We start from the raw sequence: 25496 nt of genomic DNA on the forward strand, positions 1-25496 counted from the left end.
TTGCACTAGTTGCTTTCTAGAGCTAGGCTTTAGATGGATTTGATTTAAATTCCACAACTTTCAATAGTTGCTTTCACTAGTTTTAACCCATAACTTTTCACTAGTTGCTGTCTAGTATTAGCCTTTAGATGATTTTGATTAAAAGTCGAGTCTTGATTGATCGATCTACAATTGAGGTGGTTGTTTACTTTCTTTGTAAGTTGTTAAATGTATTTGACTTCACTATTGTTTATGTGGGTGACAGCCATTACTCCCAAATAAATAATCTAAATGGTGGTTAGTTAATTTATCAGGAATACTCTAGTCCAAAAAGAGTCCAAAATACTTTTTTTAAAACAAAAAACAAAAGAGTCCAAAATATGCCATTGTACAATTGTTTATTAGGAGTTCTCACAATTTTAATATTAACGGATAAAGTTGATCATAGTTAAAATGTGACTGAATCAACATTTATTGCTGAGATCCAAGACATTTAACAGTTTCTTCGATAAGATTTTCCTTAATCGAAACACTTATACTCAAATTAGCCATGAATTTATCAAGTCTCAAAAAGGTCTTGTTTTTATGCAATTTCTAGATAATAATTTTTTGAACAACGAGGAATAACAAAAAAATAGAGAATTAACATGGATTTATGTTACAATAGAAGATAGTACCACATAATTCTCAAATTGTTTAATTCTATAGTAGTATTGTTTTAAAAATATAATAGTAGTAATAAATAAAATTATCAAAATAATTTCTTAAATTCAAAATATTGATAACCAGTTCATTGACCCGTCACCCAACTTACGACATAGCTCTACCAATGGTTACAACTCACAATGGATTGAAACAGTACATAAATGTTTTTTATTATGTACATTTGACTATTTGGCTTTGTTTATGAAGTGTAATTAACTTTTACGAATTAGATAGCGACGCTAAACATATACTCGACAAAATAATTGAAGTCACTAATCATCACGATTATATATACTGTAGTTTTCGTTTCTGTGCAGAAATAATTAATCAAGAACTAGTAGCATGAACAAAGTTTAATTTATTCTAGTCAATTAAATATCGAAAATTAAAGTTAAATGCTGCTTTTTTCTAATAGGAGAGAGAATAAACTGTTAAAACTGTCAGGGAGTAATTAGCACACAATAATTGGCTGCAGAATTCAAAGTAGATTTCTGTTGCCTAAAAAGGTTAGCTATGTTAGGTTCAACACAAACCTACCTGCACCATGTGCAGCCAATATAATAGTAATAATTCTTCAAATCACATAATTTTATTTAAAAATTAGAAATTGGATTATACTAAGAATTTAAATAAACTTGAACTCCGTCTACTGGCAAGGACTACAATTGTCAATTTCCCCATCTCTAGATCTTGTAGAGATTTAAGCAAATGACTTACTAGCTAGTGTTTTTAATATTATTCAAATTTTAATTAGAAAAATGGAAATTATAAAGAAAATTGATAAATCGAGTTTTGTTTTATTGTATTTATAAAATTAATGCCATCCATGATTGTTTTCATGTTATCACATAATCAAACTAAATAGTAGATAAAATGGAAAAACTAAAGTTAACATATATAGGCTAGACGAAATGGTGTTCACATAAGTATGCACTAAGATATTTCTCTTCTCTCTTTGTGTATATATAAGAATTGGATGAAGAGTGAGCACCATTGGCGTACAATCATGTTCAGGGGCGGACACACATAGGAGAAGGGTGGGGCTTAAGCCCTCACCCAAAATGTAATTTTTTTTTATTTTTTCTACTTCTAAGTTCTTTTATATTTTTGAAAAATCATCCATAGCCCTGACAAAATAAGTGTCTTTGAAGACTAAATCATCAAAAATTATATGATAAAATGGCTGAAATAAATCTGAAAATATAAACTGCAAACAGAAATGGACAACAATGGCCGCCGAGTATTTGTGAAGAAGATGATTCAATTTATAATATAATAATACTACTAGTGTCTCAAAAACTGTGTCAAGTTATTTATTGAATGTAAAAGACTTTTCTTGATTGTTCATTTATTGTTATAAATTAATAGTGCTACTATTTTTTTCCATAACGATACAACAGATAAAATCATGAAATACATATGATGGTTTTATTTTTCTTTTTCTCAATAGATTAAATATACTATGATGGAATCACAAATTGCATAGTACGAGTATTAATTTTCCTTTCAAATTCATAACCTATTTTCAATAATATGTATTCTATAGGTTCCAACAAAAATAAAATATTTTCTTTTTTGAGTTATTCCATTAATAATGAAAATACCATTATTTCTACTTTTGTCTCTCTTATTTTTATCTCTCTTCATTAACTTACAAAATAACATTATATCAAATCTTATGACAAAAAACAAATGTTTCATATTTAATGAGACGGATGAGTACTATATTAACAAATAATAAACCAATCAATAGATTTAATGTTTTGGGTTTAATGCATTTTTATAGTTGTTGAGTTTGTGATTTTTAATAGTGTAATATTTTTTATGTACTATTTTCGTTGTGTAAAAGTAGACAATTTTGAAATGATACGAGTTTTTAATGTGCACTTTGTAAAATAAAAGAGGGATCGAAAGAAAATGATTTAAATATTATTAGTGGAGGACTAACAAAAATAAAAAGAATATTTACTATTCTGGAACGAATAAAAATTAAAATAGTGTTTGTTTTTATGTAACGAACGAAATATAGTAATACTCCTATATATAGTGATTATACGACATATATATATATATAGTCAGTCCCTACTAGGATATTTTTCTGTGTCCGCCCCTGATCATGTTTATAACTATTTTTCTTTCTATTGACAAAATTGTGGTCATAAGATATAAAAAAAATGGATGTAAGTTAAAAGATACTAGCAAGATTTTTTTTTGGTCACATGCACATTAATCTCTATGAATGAGTCAACCCCTTAAAATAAAGAAAATTACATTATCAATTGAGTTGTGTTTCGTATGTATTCGATGCCATGGGTCGATGTAGGATAACATAAATTAAAATCCCAACGTCATTAAGGACCACGTATGTACTACTCAAACAAACATTAATTAGTAAAAAATTCCGACAACATTGCAACTACGAACAAACTAAATATATATACTAAATCAAGGTGGTGATAAATTGATATTACATATACAAACAATATTCCCACGTCTCTTTCTATGTCCAAAAATTAATAATTGAGATTATTCTTTTAGTTTTATTAGAGTACTCTCTGTGTGTTGTAACCAATTTTTGTAGAGCATTCATTGTCGTGTTGTACCTTAGCCTTACGCATATTCCACCTTTTCTTTGCCAAAGTATCGATCATATAAATAGTAGTATTATAAAATGATGTGTCACGTTAAAAAGTCCCCTTGGAAATCCAAATTCCCATATTCGTATATCAAATGTATATTCCTTTTACGCATTATATTTCACCAATTCCTACAGATTTGATGTTTATAATATTATTTAGACAATAGTCTATAGTTGGTTTATTATATTTGTCCAAAAAAACTTTTTGATCCTACACATTTTGTGTGTTATCTTTTAGTTTTAAACAATATATTTTGATCTATATGTAACGGTTCCGTTAAAAAAGTTAACGATCAACCGCATTTTGACCTAAGTGGTGAATTAAATATAGACCAAAACACATGTATTGTTTAGGACCAAAATCTGAAAAACTTATAAAGTGTATCACCAAGTAGGTTTTTTGTGAAAATGTGTTTTGGACTTAAAAGGTGGTTGATCGATAAATTTTGACAGACCCGTTAAATCTTAATCAAAACATATTGTTTGGTACCTAAAAGTAACACACTTAATGTATAGAACCAAAAAGTTTTTTTTAGCAAATGTACATGACCAATTTTAAACTTGAGTTTTTTTTTTGTTTTTTATGGTCTTCTTTCTATATCTGTGTGTTAACTCGTAGTCCAATTTTACGGCCCAAATTTATAGTTAATGAGAATTGAGAGTAAGGCCCAGATTATTACTCTATTCCTTAAGAACAGGTAGTTATGAGCGTATATTGTGATCGCTGTTTAACGTGTATTATAAGTTAGTATTTTTTTCTTATTTTTTTGTACATTGTATATTATGTAATTATTATATGATCATCAAATTTACATGTTATATGATAATCAAAATTAGGGCTGGCTAAATATATTGATATACCGCACTTATCGTACTGAAAAAATACCGGAAATACCGAATTTGCGGTATACCGCAAGTTACGGTACGGTATGATACCTTACCGATAGATTTCGGTACGGTAAATGTATAGATTTTCCTATACCGCGGTATACCGCAATAAACCGCGTTTACGATATTTGCCAAAAATTCGATATATATGTTGTATTTAAAATTTATATAAAAAATAGTTAATATGTTAAAATCCCTAACCCTACTTCCACATTTTAGTTCAGCCGCCCCCTACCCCAAAAACACTCACGCAGATATGCAAATCAAGTCCTCTGTATAGATTTGATTGTAATGTAGTTTTAATATTTTGGACATTATTTAAATAAGTGAAATTTTATTTTAAATATTTGGCCATAATAGAATTTTTTTTGGTATGAAACACATGTATAACGATATGTCATACCTTATTTTGATATACCGTACTCAGTATGTCATACTTTATTTCGGTATAACATAAAAGTAAAGTATACCACAATACGGTATGGTATACCGCATAGACTATATGATAACGATATCAAAATAATGCGGTATACCGAAAAATTCGATAAGGTATAGGTATGTCATTTTCTCATACCGTAATTTACGGTACGGTATACGGTATGACATTCTCAGTGCGGTATACCGTACCGTGCCACCCCTAGTAAAAATTGATATTTTTTTGCCTGTTAGGAATAAAATTAAAAAATTAGGCCTGCTGTGATGTAGTGTACATTTATATTGGTTGCTTAGTTTAAACAATCTAATTAAAATTCTAAATTCTGAAAGAATATCAATTTGTGCAATTAAAATATTAGAATATCTGGATCCAAGCGTCCAAATTTTTTATAATTAAATCTAGACCAAACTAAAACAACTGAAATATCCAAATTTACAATTTTAATTATTACATATAGTAGTTTTAGGTTAGAAATATGGAAACCAATTTATATAGTACATAATTAAGATTTTTTTTGGTTTTTTATTTAAAAAAACTAATTTGAATCGAATGGAAAATTCTAAATTTAAAGGAAAATTAATGATGATAATTATAATAATATGAACCAAGTTTAATAGTAGATCAAATTGATTCGGTCCAATTGTTCGGGAAAACACTTCCGTGCACCAAAGGCTCCACCTAATAATACATAATTATAATTAGTCAAAATATAATAAATTGTAGTGAATTAGTTAGAGCATCCACAATGGCGCCTAGCGCACCGCCTAGCCGAGCCCCGGCGCTAGGCGGTCCGCTAGGCGAACCATTGTAACCGCCGAGCCGGTTTCCGGAAAAAAAATCGCCTAGCGCTAGGCGATGTGTGGGCGTTGGGCGATGCACTCGGCGCCATTGCAGGCTCCGGATCGCCGAGCGCATCGCCCAGAGAATTTTTTAATTTTTTTTATTTAATGTTTTTTTTATGAAACTCATTCTTGGTTGTTTCTATTTTATAGAGACATTCGTGAATGTTTTATGTTCCACTTTCGATGTGGGACAAACTCATTCTTGGTTGTTTCTCTTTTATAGAGACATCCTTGAATGTTTTATGTTCCACTTTCGATGTGGGACAAACTTATTCTTGGTTGTTTCTCTTTTATAGAGACATCCTTGAATGTTTTATGTTCCACTTTCGATGTGGGACAAACTTATTCTTGGTTGTTTCCCTTTTATAGTGACATCCTTGAATGTTTTATGTTCCACTTTCGATGTGGGACAAACTCATTCTTGGTTGTTTCTATTTTATAGAGACATCCATGAATGTTTTATGTTCCACTTTCGATGTGGGACAAACTCATTCTTGGTTGTTTCTCTTTTATAGAGACATCCGTGAATGTTTTATGTTCCACTTTTGATGTGAGACAAACTCATTCTTAGTTGTTTCTCTTTTATAAAGACATCCTTGAATGTTTTATGTTCCACTTTCGATGTGGAACAAACTCATTCTTGGTTGTTTATATTTTATAGAGACATCCTTGAATGTTTTATGTTCCACTTTCGATGTTGGACAAACTCATTCTTGGTTGTTTCTCTTTTATATAGACATCCTTGAATGTTTTATGTTCCACTTTCGATGTGGGACAAACTCATTCTTGGTTGTTTCTCTTTTATAGAGACATCATTGAATGTTTTATATTCCACTTTCGATGTGGGACAAACTCATTAATGAGGATGTTGTAATGTTATTTTAATTTTAATGAAGTGTGTTTTTTTAATTAATGTACTTTTAAAAATTTTAATATTATTATTGAATTTTCTCGTATCTGTGTCGTAAATTTAATTTCGTATTTTGTGTGATTGTTAATTATTTGTTTTATATAATTTTGAGTGATGTGGCTAGGCTATGGCTAGGCTATTTGCTTGTTTTGTTGATGTGACAAGAAGATTTTTAGTGTTGATGATGTGGCAGGAGGAATTTGTGGCTGGGTTATGACTGGGCTATTGCTGGGCTATTCCTATTGTGGATGACCTTAATGCTGATGTCCTAACAATATTTTGCTAACACGTAATTATTAATATTTTGAATTAGTGCCCACAAGAAACCACCTCATTATTCGAATTATTAATATTTTGCTAACACGTAAGTCCTAACAATGAAAATATTTGTTTCCAAGTGTCACCAAAAACTGGGATTTCTCTTTTCACACACATAATAAAATATTAGTATTAGAAAATGTGTATATGCTGACATTATCCGACGTGTACTTGGATTAACCTAAAACATTTGTGGCCGAAGAGTGTATGCTGACTCAGCAATCACTAACTATTGTTATCAATAAATTAAAATACCCATGATTTAATTTGTTTTAAATTTCATGACCCTATATGTTGATATAAGAGCATCCACAATAGCTTTCGCCCAATAATAGCTCAGCCACAAACTCCTCATGTCACATCATCAGCACTAAAAATCCTCCTGCAACATTATCAGGACAAGCAAATAGCCCAGCAATAGCTTAGCCACATCACTCCTAATTATATAAAACAAATAATTGACAATCACACAAAATACGGAATTAAATTTACGACACAGATACGCGAAAATTCAATAATATTATTTAAATTAAAAAAAAGTACATTAAAAAAATACATTAATTAAAAGAAAGTACATTAAAAAAATACATTAATTTAAAAAAAATTACATTATTTAAAAAAAAAACCGACCTCCGCCCCACTCCTCGTCTCCGTCGCCCCCGTCGCCACCGTCGCCGCCGGTACCCCCCGTGCCCCCTGGTCTTCAAATCGTCACGCATTGTAATATCCCAACCTTAGGAGAACTAGAAATTAGAATTTATATTAGTTAGTGGTTTTGTATGCATATGTTTTCTTTAGGAGTAAAAGAATTAAAGATAGGAAAAATAGAATTAATGAGAGATTTAGAAAAAAAGAAAAAGAGAAAGAAAAAGTTTTGAAAGAATGATGAGTAAGTTAAGGAAAAAGTATGTGTCTTATAGGGAAAAAATTAGGAATAAGAATATAGAAATTAAAAACAAAAATTGATCCCCATCCTTCTACTCTCTTTTTCGTTCCCTCTCTCTCCAAGTCTCTTCACTCTCTCTGTAATCTACACAACAGCCTGCTCTCTCCCTCCGATCAGCCACCGCGACTCCTCCGGCCACTCCATCGTGTAACATGTAAATCACTCCATCAATCCAAGCTCTCAATTCCCCTTCTTCCCCTCAATTTTGGAGCTTAGGTTGCAAACCCACCTCCACTTATCTTTGGAAAATAGTTGAAATTAGAGGTTAGATTCCTCCATAACCTCCTCAATCATGTTTCTAAGTATAGTAGTGATGTTAATTTGATGTGATTCTTTTTGTTTGGTCGAAAATTAGGGTTCATATAATTGGGGATTTTGTTGTTTTGATGCTTTGGTGTAATTTGGCTATTGAATTATGCAATTGGAAGTATGATATGATAGTTAAGCATGAAAATGATAGGAAAAATCTGATTTGTTTTGGGATTTCTTTTGTTGGAGAAATAGCTTGTTTGTAGGCTGTTGTGGTGCTGCTGTACTGATCAGTTTCGGCCACTTTAACATGCTAGAATTTATGTTTTAAAAATTTTAATGCATACTATCAGGTGTTGGAAAGATGTCTGAAAAATTTCAGAGCATTTCATCAACGTTTGCTATTTTTAAAAATTCATTTTAAACAGTCGCCAGAATCTGTCACAAACTGGCAGGCTGTAGTAAAACGTTCATAACTCCCTAATACCTTGGAATTTTGAGGAGAACCTTTTTTGTAATTAAAATAGATACCTAGAGGTTTATTTTGGTGTAGGGCTAGACCCCTAGCTATCACCGAGCTAAGTCAGTTTATTATGTGAAGATGATGTAATGCAGTCAATATTTTCTAAAGCTTTAAAAGTTGAGAATAAATGTTTTTATGCTAAAAGGGAGATAGATAGATGTGATATTTGTGCTTTAAGTGTTTATTTATAATTTGTATATGTGATTGTTTGAAAAATTAGGTGAACCGAGTGCAAGCACAAGTGATAAGGGAAAATGGTACCTCTAGGGTTGACTAAGCAAGTAATAGCGGTTTTTTTTACGTGTACAGGTAGTATACGCGTGTTCTAGAATTTAATTCCTTTAACTTCGAAAAATATTACTACTTGTTTGTGTGATTCGTATGCTTATGCCATAGAACTTAAAAATGATTGTGTGGATTTTGTATACTTCAAAGTGATGTAAATAGATATATGTGTTGAATAATGTGAAAGTTGAAGTGAAATAGTTGCGTTATGCCCCATTGCTTGAGTGAATCACAGGGTATAGTTGGCATGCCATAGGACAGCAGTACTGCACACATGTTGATCACTCGTCTTCTGGATAACCAAAGCGATGGTCTATATGATATATCGATAGTTGAAATGTACCCTATATTGGTAATATATGACAGTTGCCTTGCATAGGCCATATGGAAGATTACAGTGTCCGATACGGACTTACATGATAGACGCCCTCATAGGGCTACAGATAGTGTCCGTGTACCCGTGTCCATCACTAAGCATAACTTGGGGGGCTGAATGTGACTTTCCATTTTTGAAATAATATGGTTGCGCTTTGAATTCTTTAAACAGTTATGTTTTCCTCAGGTAAAGTTATGTTGTATTGTGTTATACAGTTCTGATTGATAGGTGTTATACAGTTCTGATTGATAGGTGATAGATGGTTATTGTTGAAAGTATTAGATGTTTAATATGATTGTGATGTTGTACAGTCTGTAAACGATATAGGTGAATCCTTTAAATGATTCAAACTGTTATGAATGCTTATACTGGGTGACATTGGTTTGAACTTGTATATTGATGCCGATATAAATTAAATATGTGTTGTACGACATTCCAGGTAATAAAGTGTTTACTTGTGATAGTAATATAGATTGAAGTTTTAGAGGTTTTATTCTGGAATGCGATTACACTACTAGCTTTTCGAAGCTCACCCCCCTTTCTTCTCCCTCTTGCAGAGTATAAAAGCGAGTGAACTCGCTAGTTGGCAGCAGCACGTGTCAAGTCACCACCTCCCTTTTTGCTGGTACAGTCGGAGTTTACACGTGGCATGCTTAGGTTATCTTTTGTTGTAAATAGTTGGGTTACGAATGTAAGGTTATAACCTTCTTTTTGCTAGTGGAGTTGTATATATCTAGCTAAACAGGTTAATGTTATTTTGTTATGTATAGTAGTAAATAGTGGTGTTATCAGATTTAGTTTCTTTTATGATAGTGTTGTATGTTGAGTGTTTGCAGAATGAAAAAAATAGGCAGATTTTGTTTTATCGATCGTACCGAAAAGTAACGTCACTTATTTGGTTAAAACTAACCGAGTAAGGGGGGTTACACGCATGCTCACGAGCAATGCGTGAAGAAAGCTCTTCTCCTCGGGGTCCTCTGCCGCCTTCCAATCGGCTAAGATCTTGACCATCTGAGCACGCGTTTGTTGACGCGCGAAGAATTTGAGATCCTCTGTCGACTGGCAAAAGGGGATGCCGACTGGACCTCCTGGGACCCCCCTCACCTCCCGTTGCGCCCGCCTTTGACCAACCGGGCGAGTTCGGCGAGCGAACGATGGAGGGGACGGGAGCTTCTGAGCACCCTCGGGGAGGTCGTGGGAACCACCGCTGCTGCCGCTGTAATCACCGGTATAGTTCAGTCGTTGCTTCTTCGGCCAGCCAGCGTTGACACCTGCCCGGAACTCTCGGAGTCGTTCAGCATCTCATAGCAGTTCCAGTAGGTGAACTCCTTATACAACCCGGGCTGGGGGAAGGCTTTCTCTGCTATCCTCCTGCAGTCATCCTCCGTTTGGCCACTGCTCTGCATGCGGAGACCCCAGCCCTGATTCGGTCCCACGCCTTCCGGCACCCTCCCCGTTGCGCGGCCTCTCATCCGGGTAAACTGCCTTGTAGGCTGCTGCTATTTTGGCCCACATGTTGACAATCCTCTAATTGTTCGAAGTGAGGGGATCATCGCAAACACTCACCCACGCCTTGGACAGCGCGACGTTCTCCGCATCCGTCCACCTCCTCCGTACAGAGCAGTCGTCCTCAACCGGCTGCGACGACTCGCCGACCCTCTTGCCCTTCCCCTTTGGGCGGCCCCGACCCCGCCCTACTCCCCCCGTTTGAACGGGAGTTTCCGGAACACCGAGAAGATCAAACCCCAACTCCTCTAAGGAGAAAGTCTCATATTGCGTGAACTGCGCCTCCGCTGGGGTGTGCGAAGAAGCAGTCGAAAAATCAAAACTGGGGAGATAGACGTTTTTCCCCCCCCCGGCGTCCCCTGCGTCGTCGGTACCCCTCCCGACATCATCTGCATCCCCGGTGCCCACCCCGGCATCATCTGCATACCGGGTGCCCACCCCGGCATACCCCCCGGGCGATCTCCCCCCGGCTACCATCCCGGGCATCATCTGCTGCCACGGGTACATGTTGTAGTACCTGGGCATCGGACCCCATACACCTCCCACGGGTACCGGGGGAGTTTGAGACCCGTTCGTCATTGGAGTACCTTTGTTGTTGATCTTGTACATTTCACGTTGTTGATCTTGTACATAAATTAAGATAGAGAGAGTACTCGTTAAAACAAGTGGTGCGAATGAAAATGACGTGCAAAGCGCGTATATATAGTGTTTCGAAAATTAAAACAAAAAAAGAAAATTTCGCTCGCCGGTCCGGAGCCTGCAATGGCGGCGAGTGGACCGGCGAGCGCATCGCCCCGCGCTCGCGAATCGGCGTGCGCTCGCCGATTTTTTCGCCGAAATGGCGCTCGCCGGTTATAATGGTTCGGCGAGCGCCGGAGATCGGCTAGCCGCTGCGCTCGCTGCCATTGTGGATGCTCTAACATGAATCGGATCTTATGATGATTTTATGTTTACGCGAATATCTACATATATTAATATTATAGTTTAGTCAAAACCACACTTTTTGACGCATATTTACATTAGTAAAATTATAATGAGCTTTTGATATATGCATTTGGAGGTTATCACAAGGTACAAAGGGAAGAATAACATATTTGTAACTAATTAAGGTGGCTTAATAATTTTATAATGATCAATCAACAACTAGTCCATGGTATTTTGTAACACTATCACTATATTAAACATGGATTGCATTTGTTTATGGTGGTAAAGTGATTTGACACTATGATTAAGGCATAAAATAGTTACTTAGGAGTTTATTAATGCGACGATGACTCATTCTTTTTTTTGAAAAATTAATGGAAAAGTGTATAGTGGAAAGGGGAAGATGCGACACATAATCATTTCTCATTTTGTAGTTATCAAACTTGTAGATGCCATTAGAATTTTGTGAATGTGGATAAGGCTCACACCATATTTGGATTATTTTTCGTGTGTATGAATTAAGCAAAAAAGCAATCGTATACAATCATTTATTTAAGTATATATAAATGAAAATATATGGAGAACGACTGCACTACAATACGATAAGAGCTAATATATTACACCACCATATATATGTTAATATACAAAAAAAACTTAGTAGTATTATTTTTTTTGAAAAAATCACTCAATTGATGATTTTTACTATGCAAGTCGGTCAACACGTCTGAGCTTTCCTGTATTTCATTTTTTCAAAATTAATCATGGTCCATGTTGTACCACATTGACTAAATAAGTATTTTAATTACTAGTTTCACAAAATTATTTTCTCAATTAGACACCCTTATTTTTCACCAGCTTTTATTCTCAAGTCAAGATATGATTGTTAATTTTATTGACAACTATCTGTACAGATAAAAGCAAAGCCACAGTTTCAACATTTTTAAAAATCGATGCTTTTAAAATAGAATAAAGGTTACAAACACTTAAACAGTTAGATAGAAACGAGTTAATTTCATGTGCCATAATTTGAGCTGGATTTTGACGAACTCTTGAATATAAATGTTTAAAATAATTTAAAATGAGTAAGTTTTTATGTGAAAGTCTAGAAATATGTCATCCATATTGTGCGTTGGTTTTATTAAAACATTTATTATCCACTCAATTATTAGATTTGATAGTGGGGTCTTTTGGGGATGGGATCAATGGTTTATCCACTTTTAGCAAATCTAAATCAATATTTGTATGCTATACTTCCTTTCTAAATATTTATCAATCAATTACTTTTCATTTATCAATAACGTACATGAAATAAATCAACAAATTTAATTTAAACTAATTGGACCACTTATTGAGGCACTAAGAGCATAAGAAGACACATGGCCCGTCATGCCACCTTGCCACGGCATGGGATCCAAACCTGGGGAGGCATATGCCAAGATAGCACGCTATAGCTTGTCGTTCGCGATGGACCCGTGCTTTATCGTTTTTTATTCGATTTTTTATTTAAATATTTTTTTATAAATCTGATCAGAAATTTGTTTTTTAAGCTTTATTAATCATCATTTTAATTTTGTCACAAACATATTAATTTATTGTTTATGATTTTATCCCACCTGGTTGATGTTGTCCTAACTCCAAACTGGTGTCAAAAAAGGTGAAACTGTAGAGAGTGTAGGGGTGTGCATTCGGGTTTCGGTTCGATTTTTTGTCAAAACCGAACCAAAACCGAAAAACCAAAATTAGTTCAAAATCCAAACCGAACCGAACCCGAAAAACCGAAAACCAGAAACCGAAAAACCGAAAACCGAACTTAAAAAACCGAAAAACCCGAATAAAACCGAAAAAACCGAAAAACCCACAAAAAATAAATATAATATTAATATATATGTGTGTAATTTATTTTATTTTATATATACTAATAGAATATTTATATATAATATAAAATTAATAATACATATAATATATATAATATAGTAGAATTTATTAAAAGAATATACTATATATTATATATAATATAATATATTAAATTAATAGAATATATATATATAATTCGATTTTTCGATTTTTCTTAGCCCGAACCGAAAACTGAAATTTTTGTATTTTCAAAATCGAACCGAACCGAAATAACCTAACCGAATTTCAAAATTTCGGTTTGGTTCGGTTCGGATATTCGGTTTCCGGTTTTTTTGCTCACCCCTAAGAGAGTGGAACTGGAGGGAAAGCATAGAGAGAAAACCCTAAACCCTACGCAGTGACGCAATCCATCAACGATTTTTCAATTGAATTCTCTACAGTTGCATTTTCCACGTATATAAATAACTCTCACTTTTCTCATTGTCGCTCTTTACTCGTCATCTCTCTCTACAAACAGAGCCCCCATTTCTGAAATTTCCGGCCACCGAAATGGGCGCGAACGCTTCTTCTGCGGCGGAAGAGCCCGCAGGCCCGAGATCGAGGCCCAGATTGGAGGATATACCGGAATCATGTGTCGCCCTAGTGCTATCCTACCTCGACCCGCCCGAGATCGCCAAGATGGCCCGTATTAATCGGGCTTTCCGGGCCGCGTCGACGGCCGATTTTATCTGGGTTCCTAAATTGCCCTCCAATTTTGAGTATATTCTGTCAAAGCTGCCTGATCAGGCTCTACGGGACAAGGGGAAGATGGACATCTACGCCCGGCTGTGCAGGCCCATCACATTCGATGGTGGCACGAAGGTGTGTGAACGTTTTGCTTCCTTTTGTTTTGAGAATTGATTTCGATTTAGTAGGATTCATTGTGGGTTTCAGTTATGGGTGTTGTAAAGTTGGGATTATTATGGATATTTTGTGTTTGTGGAACAGGAAGTGTGGATTGATAAGAGAAGTGGAGGCGTCTGTTTGGAAATTTCTTCCAAGGCCATGGCGATAACCGGAATTGATGATCGGCGGTATTGGAATCATATTCCAACTGATGAATCTAGGTGACTTTCCTTCTCGTATATGTGTGTTTGTGTGTGTGAGAGAGAGAGAGAGCAGGAAGCATCTATACCTTGTTTATGGCACAATTCATTTCTTGATGTCTATGCAACCTTTCTGTCAATTTGTTGGTTATATTCTGTTATTAGTGGAGGAGAGTATCCAACTCTGAGCTAATGTTAGATGTGTGTGTCTGTGTGTGTGTGTGAGAGAGAGAGAGAGAGAGCATCCAATTCTGAAAATATGTCTTTACTATCTTTCTGGAAATTGATTACATAGTGTTGTTAATGGGAGAGAGCATCCAATTCTGAACTATCTATCTGGAAATGTGTTGATGTTGTGAATGTGTATGTAAACCAACCTTGATATCATTTGCCATTCCTCATTGCTGCAGATTCCAAACAGTGGCATACCTTCAGCAAATCTGGTGGCTGCAAGTGGACGGGGAGCTCGACTTCCAGCTCCCCAAAGGGACATACAGTCTCTTCTTCCGACTCCACCTAGGGAAAGTCGGTAAGAGGCTAGGCCGCCGTGTCTACAATCACGACAATGTGCATGGCTGGGACCTCAAGCCAGCACAGTTCCAGCTAACAACGCAGAATGGCCATCGTGCAGTCACCCGCTGCATGATCGAAAACTTAGGAAACTGGGCCAACTACCACGTGGGGGAGTTAGTTGTTGAGGACCCAAACTCATCGACCAAGGTCAAGTTCTCCCTCACTCAGATTGATTGCACACACACCAAAGGTGGCCTGTGTGTGGACTCTGTGCTGGTACGTCCGAGTAGTTTAGGGAAGGAGGTCCTCTCCGTGGATGGCGAAACGTGTAGGAAGCCTTTTGTTGGTTGCTGATGAGTGATGATAGAATTAGAGGTGATTGGTAGGAATTTGAGATGTATATATCTGCAATTTTTTCATGTGTGTTCTGTGATTCTTGCCATTTTTGGTGGTAGTTGGATGGATGCATCTTGTGTGTAAATATTCAGGAAGTCTGATGTTACTTTTTTGACAAGATTAAGGTTCTTTTGAGTCTTGTTCCAATTGTTGAGGAGATGAATTGTGATTTGGAAGCAACATGGCGTGTGTTGCAAATGTCAAGGATATTATTGATGAAGTTTTGTTTGGAAATTGTATCTTGGAATGTCTTGAAATTGGTATGACTTGGCGAACGGTACGAGAAATCGAACTTGAACTTCTATTGGAGAAGTGCTGAATACAAATTAGATTGAGCTGTACATGCAAACCCACTCTTCCAATCAAGATTACATTATTACACCATATTATTAAAATTAAATCAAATTTAAATACTTTGAAAAGTGCCTTCAAGCATCCCTTTAGGTGTATCATGTATGAAATAAAATTTGCACTATATTTCATTGTAAATTAGTAATCATAAGCTAGATACTAAAATTTTTAATACTCCACGATTAATTAAATCCTTTTGACTTACCATGGGTTTTAAAATATATGGTGGAAAGTAAGTTAAAAAAGCACATTTACATTAGTCATCCTTTTATCAACAACAAATTTAAACAAATTTTCTAATTTAACGAAAGTAATTTAATCCAGGAAGGCAAAATATTTATATTCAGGCCCATTGGAAAAGCCCATGTATTTACACGTGCGAAGCCCATTTATGCTGCACGCGCACGCATACACGAGAAAACAGCAAAGCGAAAGGAAGAGGGAAGAAGAGTATCAACAGAAACCCTAGATTACACCAACTACTGTTACTACTGCTCTAGCAATGGAACCGGAAGATAATGCTGCGGGACCTGTTATCGGGGACGAAGAGATTCACGCCAACGGCCGGGATGAAAGCGATTCGCAGCGCCACCGCCCCATCATCAGCGGCGAGCAGCTCGACATCGAGGCCTATGCCGCGCTCTATACAGGCCGCACGAAGACTACGCGCCTCCTCTTCATCGCGGATAAATGCGGCGCCCCTTCGATGGAGCTGGAGGCTCTGCGGATGGCGTACGACGAGATCAAGAAGGGCGAGGACACGCAGCTCTTCAGAGAAGTAGTCGGAAAGATCAATGGAAGATTGGGCCCGAATTACGGCCTGGATGATGCCTGGGCTGATGCCGTGGACCGACGGGCCGAGTCGAGAAAGGATAAGCTTGAAAATGAACTCAATGCTTACAGGGTAGACTGTCTACGCTCTTTTATCATTTTATGTTGTTAATCTTTAGTTTACTGCTGTACTGTCGATTTAATTTAATAATCTTGTGTGAAGTTTACCATGATTTTACAATTTAAGATGTGATCGTTGGTTTTATTTGCAAACTGTAGAATAGTTAATTTTAGGGTTTAGGGTGGGTTTCTGGAAAACTAGCTGTAAGGAAAATTGAAAAGGGAAAAAGTTAAGGAAACATTGTCTGGCTTTGGAAGGTGGAATTTGCTAATGGTTTTGGGTAATTTGTTCATCTTCTCAATATATTTACAGTAATAGACTGCTGAACTTGCTCCTAACTCTTGATAATGCTGAATGTTTCTGATTTGTTGATTGATTTACACTTGAATATTCAGCTTTCTGAAACTCTTGATAGTAAAATAATGATGTCAAAATTTTCCAACTTCTGGTAACTAAGTTATTAGCAGTCCTTTTAATGTTCTGCTTAGCACCCTTACTCTAGTTTTATCTTTTGCAGACAAATTTAATCAAGGAGAGCATTCGGATGGGGTACAATGATTTTGGGGATTTCTTTTATGCACACGGCAGGCTTGGTGAAGCATTTAAAAATTATGTCCGCACACGTGACTACTGCACAACCTCGAAACATATAATTCATATGTGTCTAAATGCAATTCTGGTTAGCATTGAGATGGGTCAGTTTACTCATGTTACAAGTTACGTTGGAAAGGCTGAGCAAGCTGTAGATGGCTTGGATCCTGTTACAATTGCAAAACTACGTTGTGCTGCTGGATTGTCTCACCTTGAAGGGAAAAAATATAAGCTTGCTGCTCGAAAGGTTTGTCTAAGAAACATTATGTTTCAAGGAACATTTTGTCTCACCAGTGAATATATTGTTTACTGTGGTTAAGCATGCAATGTGGAAAAGGCAGAAAATTTGTGTTGGCTGGCTGGCTGCTAACTTTGTTATAGGTAGAATCTCTATAGAGACATAACACCGATGGTTGAAATGTGATAGAGAATTTTGAAATTCATCTCTTAATACTAATGATTTGAAGTCATGAAGTAGTTTATTGAAATATACAACACCCTCTATGGTGCTTTAGATTTGAGATTATCATTGTTGTTGCTGCATATATTTTCCCTTGAATATTTTAATGATATCTGCAGTTCCTAGAAGTTGGCCCAGAACTTGGGAACAACTACACTGAAATAATTGCACCCCAAGATGTTGCAACATACGGTACTCTCTGTGCACTCGCAAGCTTTGACCGATCAGAACTGAAGGCAAGCTTTTACCTTGTTTTTATTGTTCTTAAGTGGTCATTTTCTGTGATTCAGGGAGTTTGTAACATGTAAATTCTTACCGCTTGAATTGTTTTTTTTTGCTAGAGCAAAGTCATCGATAACACTAATTTCCGGAATTTCTTGGAATTGGTACCCGAGATAAGGGAGCTCATTAATGATTTCTATACTAGGTACTGAGTTTACGTTGATCACACCATGAGAAACATAAACTAAGTCCCTGAGATAAACAGATAGATAGAACAATTTAAAAAAAAAACCCTAGCTCTGCAGTGATTCATCATGAAAGAACTAAATAAAAATAATAAGCTGTCTGAACTTGCATCTCTAGTTCCTTGTTTGACTTGAGATATTTTGTTTTACTGTACAGCCATTATGCTTCCTGTCTGGAATATCTAGGAAATCTCAAGACAAACTTGTTACTTGATATCCATTTACATGATCACGTGGAAACTCTATACGAGCAAATACGTAACAAGGCTCTGATTCAGTACACGCTTCCTTTCGTCTCTGTGGACCTTAATATGATGGCAAATGCCTTCAATACAAGTGTTACGGGCCTGGAGAAAGAACTTGAGGCCCTGATCACTAATGACCAGATACAGGTAATCATTTGCATCCGCTGCTTGTATAAATACATAGCTTCATTTTTGGCACTCTATGGTAAACATGTTTCTTATGTGTGCGTGACATCTACTGGCATGATCCTGCAGGCTCGAATTGACTCCCATAACAAGATTCTTTATGCTCGGCATGCTGATCAGAGAAATGGGACGTTCCAGCGCGCCCTGCAGACTGGCAATGAATTTGATCGTGAACTCAGAGCGATGCTTTTGAGAGCAAACCTCATCAAACATGATTACAACCTTAAGGCACCGCGGAAATATTAAGCCGAGGTCTGTATGAAAGGGATAGCTGCTACTTCGATGGAGGTTGAAAATTTGAAGTTTGGAAGATCACAGGCTATGGAAGAGGACTATCGACATTGTTGAATCTTCTATAGTGGACGATTGCTTCAATCATATTATGCTTTCGGTAAAAGGGGAATTAAAAGCCATGGGAGCTAGTCAGCATATGCAAACCACATTGATTTCTTGAAGATTTTCAACTTGGACGTTCAGAGCAATTTGATTTGTAATCATTGTAGATTCTGTGTTCATAGTCTGAGATGTTACTTAATTTGGTCTCTTTCTTCCATGGCTATTTGGTGTTTACCGATGTTAACTGGTGCAAAAAATATTAATGCTACTATATGGTGATAAACAACTATCTGAAATTTCAGTCAAAAAAATTACTCTTCAGATCAATTAATGGTACGCCTAAAGCAAGGAAACAGTTTGATTAATCAATGCAATCTAAGTTAAAACAAGATGACATAATCACTTCCATGGAAAATTTAAAAGAGTGTAGTTACATTGTTTCATTCATCTGAGAATGTGGAATTGCAGTCAAAGAAACGTCATCACATTCACAGTCCCTCAGCAGCAGCATTGGTTCCCTGGACAAAGAAAGACAGATGCCTTCTCGAAAAGGCTTTTGGAACACATGGTGCATTTGTGGCCTTTCATGTTGTGCCTGAAGAAAGGATAGGATGAAGCGAAAGAAGGCTGTTGTCTAATCATATTTTTTCACCCAAACCATTATACATCAAAAAAAACATCCCACCATTTACTGCTCTGCTAAGCTGTGACGTGACATCCTTGGATGAAATAGACGCCATCCATCGTCTCTTTGCTCTAGCTTCGTGTCCCAACTTCCTCAGGGAGGGACTCCTCACTTAGTTTCCTCAGTTCAGTTGCTGAGTGTTCATCAAAAATATTTCTCTCTTATATTACTATTTATTTATTTTCATTTAAATTTGAGATAGGTAAGACTACAAAAGATTACACAAAATTTAGTAGCGAGACTATGATTATTATTATTCCATATGATTTTGATACCACTTGGGTCGGTTGATAACTTGAGTTTGATATCTCTAGATAGCATAACATAAACGGCTGCCATTATTTAATCTTCAATCACACGCTTTTGTTGTACCATTTCCAATCCTAATTCCTGATTAGGCAATTAATAAGAAAAAGGATATTGCAAAACACCGACCTTGCATCGCGACAGCCAATTCAGATCTTCAAGAAACACTCACACCCACTGACACTCCACCACACTGTGTAAAGATGAGATCTTGAAGCATTTGCGCTACATTTGAGAGTGAATTCAGCACATGGCCCTCTTGAATCTCGCGTCTTCCAAGAACCGCCACGGGCGCCAATGGCGGCTGCTCGATGCCATCGTCGCCGCCTTCTTCGCCGCGCTTCTGCTCTTCTTCCTCCTCGTCTTCTCTCCGCTGGGAGACTCGCTGGCGGCCTCGGGGCGCCAGACGCTGCTGCGCTCGGATCCGCGCCACCGCGGCCGGCTGGTGGCGCTGATCGAGCACGGCCGCCAGGCGGTGGCGATCGACGCTTGCCCCGCCGATATGGTGGATCACATGCCCTGTGAGGATCCCAGGATCAACAGCCAGCTCAGCAGGGATATGAATTTCTACAGGGAGAGGCATTGCCCTCGCCCTGAGGAGACGCCGCTCTGTTTGATCCCGCCGCCTAATGGCTACAAGGTTCCCGTGCAGTGGCCGGAGAGTTTGCATAAGGTTAACTAAGTTGATTTCGGTTTTCAATTTTGTAATTGTTCCTTGTGTAGTTTGAGTGGGATTTGGAATTGGCATTGATTTTAGAAGTTTGCTTTAGCTTTGTTGATCATGTAGAGAGATGTGAATATGTGGCTTTTCTGTGAACTTATGTGTTCGAGTTTCAGCATGATGAGAATGCTTATTTAGTTCTTGGAATGAAATGAAGTTAATCTCACAGGTTGTTACTGATTTAATGGTTGGTATATATATATATATATATATATATATGTGCTCAGTTGCAGCCATAGTGTTGATTAGTGTATGCATTTTTGCATCTAGTAATGCCACTCCAGAGGTATAATGCAGTGGTAGCTGCCGTTGTTTTTGGTGATGAAGTACTTCTATACCTATTGAGAAATCTCTTCTAGATTCACAACTCAGTCTGCTAGAAGCAATTGAAGGCTTGCTTCGCCTCGTGTGATCATTAGCTTTGTGTTTTATATCCAGATTTGGCATTATAGCATGCCTTACTGTAAACTAGCAGATAGGATTTGGGAATTGGCATTGATTTTAGAAGTGTGCTTGTTAATCGTATAAGGAGATATCAATATGTGGCTTTTCTGTTGACTCATTTGTTTGAGCTTCAACATGATGAGAGTGTTTATTTAGTTCTTGGAATGAACTGGGGTCAATCTCAAGTGTAGTAACTGTTTTAATAGTTGATATATGTCGGATGTGTCTGCTTTTATATGTGTTCAGTTGCGCAGCCTTATTGTTGTTTAGTGTGTGCATTTGTGCATCTAGTGATGCAATGACAGAGATTTACTGTAAGTTGAAGGCTTGCTTCGTCTCACGTGATCATTAGCTTTTGTGTTTTATGTGCAGATATGGCATGATAACATGCCTTACAATAAAATAGCAGATAGGAAAGGCCACCAGGGATGGATGAAGAGGGAAGGTCCGTATTTCATATTTCCTGGTGGTGGTACGATGTTTCCTGATGGAGCCGAACAATATATCGAAAAGCTGAAACAGTATATTCCTATAGCTGGTGGAACTCTGAGAACAGCTCTCGATATGGGGTGTGGGGTAGGATTCATTCCTGCCCTGTTTCCTTATAACACTTACTATTACTGAATACAAGTCTTGAAAAATTGTGTCTTGTTTTCTAGGTTGCTAGCTTTGGCGGATACATGCTTTCTGAAGGCATGTTACCTCTTTCCTTTGCCCCGAGAGATTCACATAAAGCACAGATACAGTTTGCGTTGGAGAGAGGAGTGCCAACTTTTGTTGCCATGCTTGGCACACGTAGACTTCCATTTTCTGGGTTTTCTTTTGATTTGGTCCACTGTTCTCGATGTTTGATACCTTTCACTGCATATAGTAAGTCTTCTTCCTAATGGTCTCGTAATATATATCACTGTTCCCTAACGCATATCACTTGCACCTGTGCAGATGCTACATATTTTCTTGAAGTTGATCGGTTACTTCGACCAGGAGGCTACCTAGTCATATCTGGACCCCCTGTACAGTGGGCCAAACAAGATAAGGAATGGGCCGAGCTGCAAGAAGTTGCCAGATCTTTGTGTTATGAGCTGATTGTTGTAGATGGGAACACTGCAATCTGGAAAAAACCGATTGGAGATTCGTGTCATCCCAACCTGAATATATTTGGGCTCAACTTGTGTGATGAATCTGATGACCCAAGTTTTTCGTGGTAATTATGCATCAGAAGCTGCTTGTTATTATTCCTTCGAAACCTTCATCTGTCGCACCACCCTTGATATATCATATATATACCGAGGTGGACTTAGTCACTATGTTATTGATGTGCTCTGTTGCTAAACGGATTTAACGTTATTAATTTGCAGGTACACCAAGTTGAAGAAATGTATTAGCAGGACTTCTTCTGTTAAGGGAGAATACGCAGTTGGAGCAATTCCAAAATGGCCGGAGAGACTGACAACAGCTCCTTCGAGGGCTAGTGTCATAAAAAATGGAATGGATGTGTTTGAGGCCGACAAGCGTAGATGGGCAAGAAGGGTTGCTTACTACAAAAATTCCTTAAACATAAAACTGGGAACTCCCTCAATACGAAATGTCATGGATATGAATGCATTCTTTGGAGGCTTTGCAGCCGCCATAATATCTGATCCTGTTTGGGTAATGAATGTTGTCCCCGCTCGCAAGCCTTCAACCCTTGATGTCATTTATGATCGAGGACTTATTGGAGTTTTCCATGATTGGTGCGTGGAAGCCACATTTCCTCCTTGCTCGTTATTCTCTAGCATTCATACTGTATTCATCTTCGTATCTAGTGTTAAATCCATGTCCTTATTATGTCTTGAAAGTGTAATGTATTTAACTGATATTGTTTAATCGTTTCTTCCTGATTCTTGTAGGTGTGAGCCATTCTCAACGTATCCTCGTACTTATGATTTGATTCACGTTGATGATATTGAGAATCTTGTTAAAGATCCCAATTCCGGAAAGACCAGGTATTTTTCGTTCTCTTTTGTGTCAAACTTCTGACGATTCAAGTCACTCCATCATTTGAGAAAATCTTCCGTTTACATTGCTGTAGCCTGTAGTGCAATTGAGTTACTTGGCTCAATGTTTGTGTCGAAAGAGAGAAGTCTCCCTTTTCCGTGTTTTGATCTCAAACAATGTTTTCATTGCAGGTGTAACCTTGTAGATCTTATGGTGGAAATCGATAGAATACTGCGACCTGAAGGCACAGTTATCATTAGAGATTCTCCCGAAGTGATAGATAAAATGGAGCGAATTTCTCGTGCCATGAGATGGAGGGTCTCCGTACATGACAAAGAACCCGACTCACATCAGAGGGAGAAAGTATTGGTAGCAACGAAGAAATTGTGGAAGCTACCCTCTGGATCGCAGTGAAACCAAAAACGTGCTGGTCCATTGTAAGGTAGGTACTCTCGTGTAGCTTTGGTTTCAAATTTTCAATACAGTGACGGTTCTTGGCAATGAATCGTGTAGCGCTCTCGCATATATTTCACTCGCACCTATAGCACGATGTTAAATGTAAAAAACGAAAATCTATGATTGCCCTTTTACATTAGGAAGTCTGTAAAATTGTTGGAAGTTCAAATTTATTATGTCTCATTTCATTACATTGTGACTGCGGATTGCCTTAAGCTTGAGTTTCGTAGCACTAGATGGCTTTAAATGTATGATGATGGTCAATTCAAGATTTTTGTCGTTCAATGTCACATACATTTAAATAAATGCTACGCCACATTATGAAAATAATACTTGTAGCACTATTTCCCCTTTGATAATAATGGTCCATTATTTTGAGTCAAGATGTGGCTAGCTAGTTAGAACTACTTCGTAGATATAGATGACAAGAATTAGATGTTTTTATTTTAATTAGATTGACTGGTTTGGTTGATTAGGATAGGCTTACTTAATGTGGGTTGCACCAAATTAAAGCTCTCTTCCACCATGTGACCATCAACCCTAAATATCATTGAACTACAATACTTGTCACAAACTGTAGTGGGTGAGTCTCGTTCTTCACTACTAATATTTGTACATTTTTTTCTCTCTATTTCTCGTACTTTATTAATTTTGCAATTATATGTGTGTTGATTGATTCTTCACTAGAATTTGAATTTTTTTCTCTCCATCTCTCTTATTTTACAATTTTGCATTAAAATTTATGTGGCGGCAGTGGATGGAGAGAGGATTAGATTTGTATCCTAGACTTGCCAGTTGATACTACTACATGCTTAGATCAATATGATGAATTTGTGCCTTTTCAGTACTATTAGAGAAAAATATATAGAGCTTGGTTGTGTTTCACAAGTTCATATATTCTTGAAAGTTAGTTTCTTTTATTTTATTTCTTTGGTATAAGAGCATCCACAGCTGCGAGCAATTGCTCGTCCGTCCGTCCGTGCCAGCGGCGCGGCATCGCTGTCCACCGCTGCGCTCTTGCCGCTGGCACGGCGCTGCTCGATGCATCGAGCAGGCGACGTGGCGCGTTCTGATTGGCCAACGGCATATCCGTTGGAAAATCATTTTTTTTAAAAATCGAAAATAATACCAAAAAATATTTTCACAATCCCAAAAAAATGGCCGTTTTTTTACCCGTTTTTCTGTATTTTTTTGAATTTTTTTATCCCCCCCAAATCATCTATAAATACACACATTCATCATCTATTTTTCACATCAAATCATCTCTCATTCATATTTTTCATACAACTTATCTACACTTTCATCTCTCACTCAAAACCTCAAATGGATTTCACCCATCTCATTGCAGAAGCGGAGCGCGAAGAACAAGAATACTACAAACAACATCGTGCCGCTTATGAAGCATATGTCGCAGCGAATACCCCCGTCCCTCCTCCTCAACCATCTAGATTAACTCGCCGCTACATCCATCGTGACCGGGAGGGAGCCCACGAAAGGCTCGTTGCCGACTATTTTTCCGACCAGCCACGGTTTCCGGAAGATTACTTTAGGCGCCATTTTCGCATGTCAAAGCGCTTGTTCATGCGTATTGTCAACACATTGTCCGCCCGTGTTGAATACTTCCAAACAGGTCCAGATGCAGCCGGTCGGCAAAGTCTCTCGGCGTTGCAGAAGTGTACGTGTGCCATCCAACAACTCGCTACTGGGCAAACGGCCGACCTCTTCGACGAGTATTTGCATGTCGGTGAGTCCACTGGAATCCTTTGTCTTAAAAATTTTTACGAGGGCGTTCGTTCAGGTTTCGGTGATGAATTCCTTCGGGCACCCACCACCGATGATTGCCAACGGTTGCTTCGTCTTCACGAAACAGTCCATGGCTTTCCCGGTATGCTTGGCAGCATTGATTGCATGCATTGGCGGTGGAAGAATTGCCCGACTGCTTGGAGGGGGCAACATTTAAGCGGCCACAAAGGCGGCGGCCCAACACTTATGCGCAATCGCGAGGT

General features: G+C 37.3%; 3 protein-coding genes and 1 long non-coding RNA gene across 5 annotated transcripts; all 4 read left to right on the top strand.

Moving 5' to 3' along the window:
* Positions 1-7678: 7678 nt before the first annotated feature.
* LOC121795343 lies at positions 7679-9902 on the top strand. The gene is made up of 2 exons (XR_006049452.1): positions 7679-7926; positions 9653-9902. It is a non-coding gene; the product is annotated as an uncharacterized LOC121795343 (long non-coding RNA).
* A 3954-nt stretch (positions 9903-13856) lies between these two features.
* Positions 13857-15607, top strand: LOC121809662 (F-box protein PP2-A13-like). Its single transcript, XM_042210414.1, has 3 exons — positions 13857-14240; positions 14367-14485; positions 14875-15607. The coding sequence occupies exons 1-3, from the start codon at positions 13929-13931 to the stop codon at positions 15329-15331; spliced, it is 888 nt and encodes a 295-aa protein (XP_042066348.1). The 5' UTR covers positions 13857-13928; the 3' UTR covers positions 15332-15607.
* A 418-nt stretch (positions 15608-16025) lies between these two features.
* LOC121809654 (COP9 signalosome complex subunit 1-like) lies at positions 16026-19187 on the top strand. The gene is made up of 6 exons (XM_042210404.1): positions 16026-16628; positions 17134-17454; positions 17787-17903; positions 18009-18094; positions 18292-18526; positions 18635-19187. Exons 1-6 carry the CDS (start codon positions 16227-16229, stop codon positions 18809-18811), a joined length of 1338 nt encoding a protein of 445 aa, XP_042066338.1. The 5' UTR covers positions 16026-16226; the 3' UTR covers positions 18812-19187.
* Positions 19188-19872: 685 nt separating this feature from the next.
* On the top strand, positions 19873-23681 carry LOC121794501 (probable pectin methyltransferase QUA3). 2 transcript variants are annotated; one of them, XR_006049303.1, is made up of 7 exons: positions 19873-20565; positions 21430-21633; positions 21717-21927; positions 22000-22261; positions 22416-22842; positions 22947-23042; positions 23226-23270. XR_006049303.1 is itself a non-coding variant. In XM_042192685.1 (7 exons), exons 1-7 carry the CDS (start codon positions 20143-20145, stop codon positions 23446-23448), a joined length of 1794 nt encoding a protein of 597 aa, XP_042048619.1. In that variant the 5' UTR covers positions 19879-20142; the 3' UTR covers positions 23449-23681. The 2 variants fall into 2 exon arrangements, 1 of the variants encoding a protein (XP_042048619.1); XM_042192685.1 differs by having other exon boundaries at positions 19879-20565; positions 22416-22790; positions 23226-23681.
* The last annotated feature ends 1815 nt before the right edge of the window (positions 23682-25496 follow it).

This window comes from Salvia splendens, chromosome 1 (assembly GCF_004379255.2).
Source record: "Salvia splendens isolate huo1 chromosome 1, SspV2, whole genome shotgun sequence".
Classification (NCBI taxonomy): Eukaryota; Viridiplantae; Streptophyta; class Magnoliopsida; order Lamiales; family Lamiaceae; genus Salvia; species Salvia splendens.

Bases quoted from the DNA above. Each gene is read 5' to 3' on its own strand.
- LOC121809662 (XM_042210414.1), top strand. From the start codon at position 13,929: ATGGGCGCGAACGCTTCTTCTGCGGCGGAAGAGCCCGCAGGCCCGAGA. The intron at 14,241-14,366 runs GTGTGTGAACGT...TTTGTGGAACAG, and splicing joins CATTCGATGGTGGCACGAAG to GAAGTGTGGATTGATAAGAG. The intron at 14,486-14,874 runs GTGACTTTCCTT...TCATTGCTGCAG, and splicing joins ATTCCAACTGATGAATCTAG to ATTCCAAACAGTGGCATACC.
- LOC121809654 (XM_042210404.1), top strand. From the start codon at position 16,227: ATGGAACCGGAAGATAATGCTGCGGGACCTGTTATCGGGGACGAAGAG. The intron at 17,904-18,008 runs GCAAGCTTTTAC...TTTTTTTGCTAG, and splicing joins TTGACCGATCAGAACTGAAG to AGCAAAGTCATCGATAACAC. The intron at 18,527-18,634 runs GTAATCATTTGC...ATGATCCTGCAG, and splicing joins TCACTAATGACCAGATACAG to GCTCGAATTGACTCCCATAA.
- LOC121794501 (XM_042192685.1), top strand. From the start codon at position 20,143: ATGGCCCTCTTGAATCTCGCGTCTTCCAAGAACCGCCACGGGCGCCAA. The intron at 21,928-21,999 runs GTAAGTCTTCTT...GCACCTGTGCAG, and splicing joins GATACCTTTCACTGCATATA to ATGCTACATATTTTCTTGAA. The intron at 23,043-23,225 runs GTATTTTTCGTT...TTTTCATTGCAG, and splicing joins CCCAATTCCGGAAAGACCAG to GTGTAACCTTGTAGATCTTA.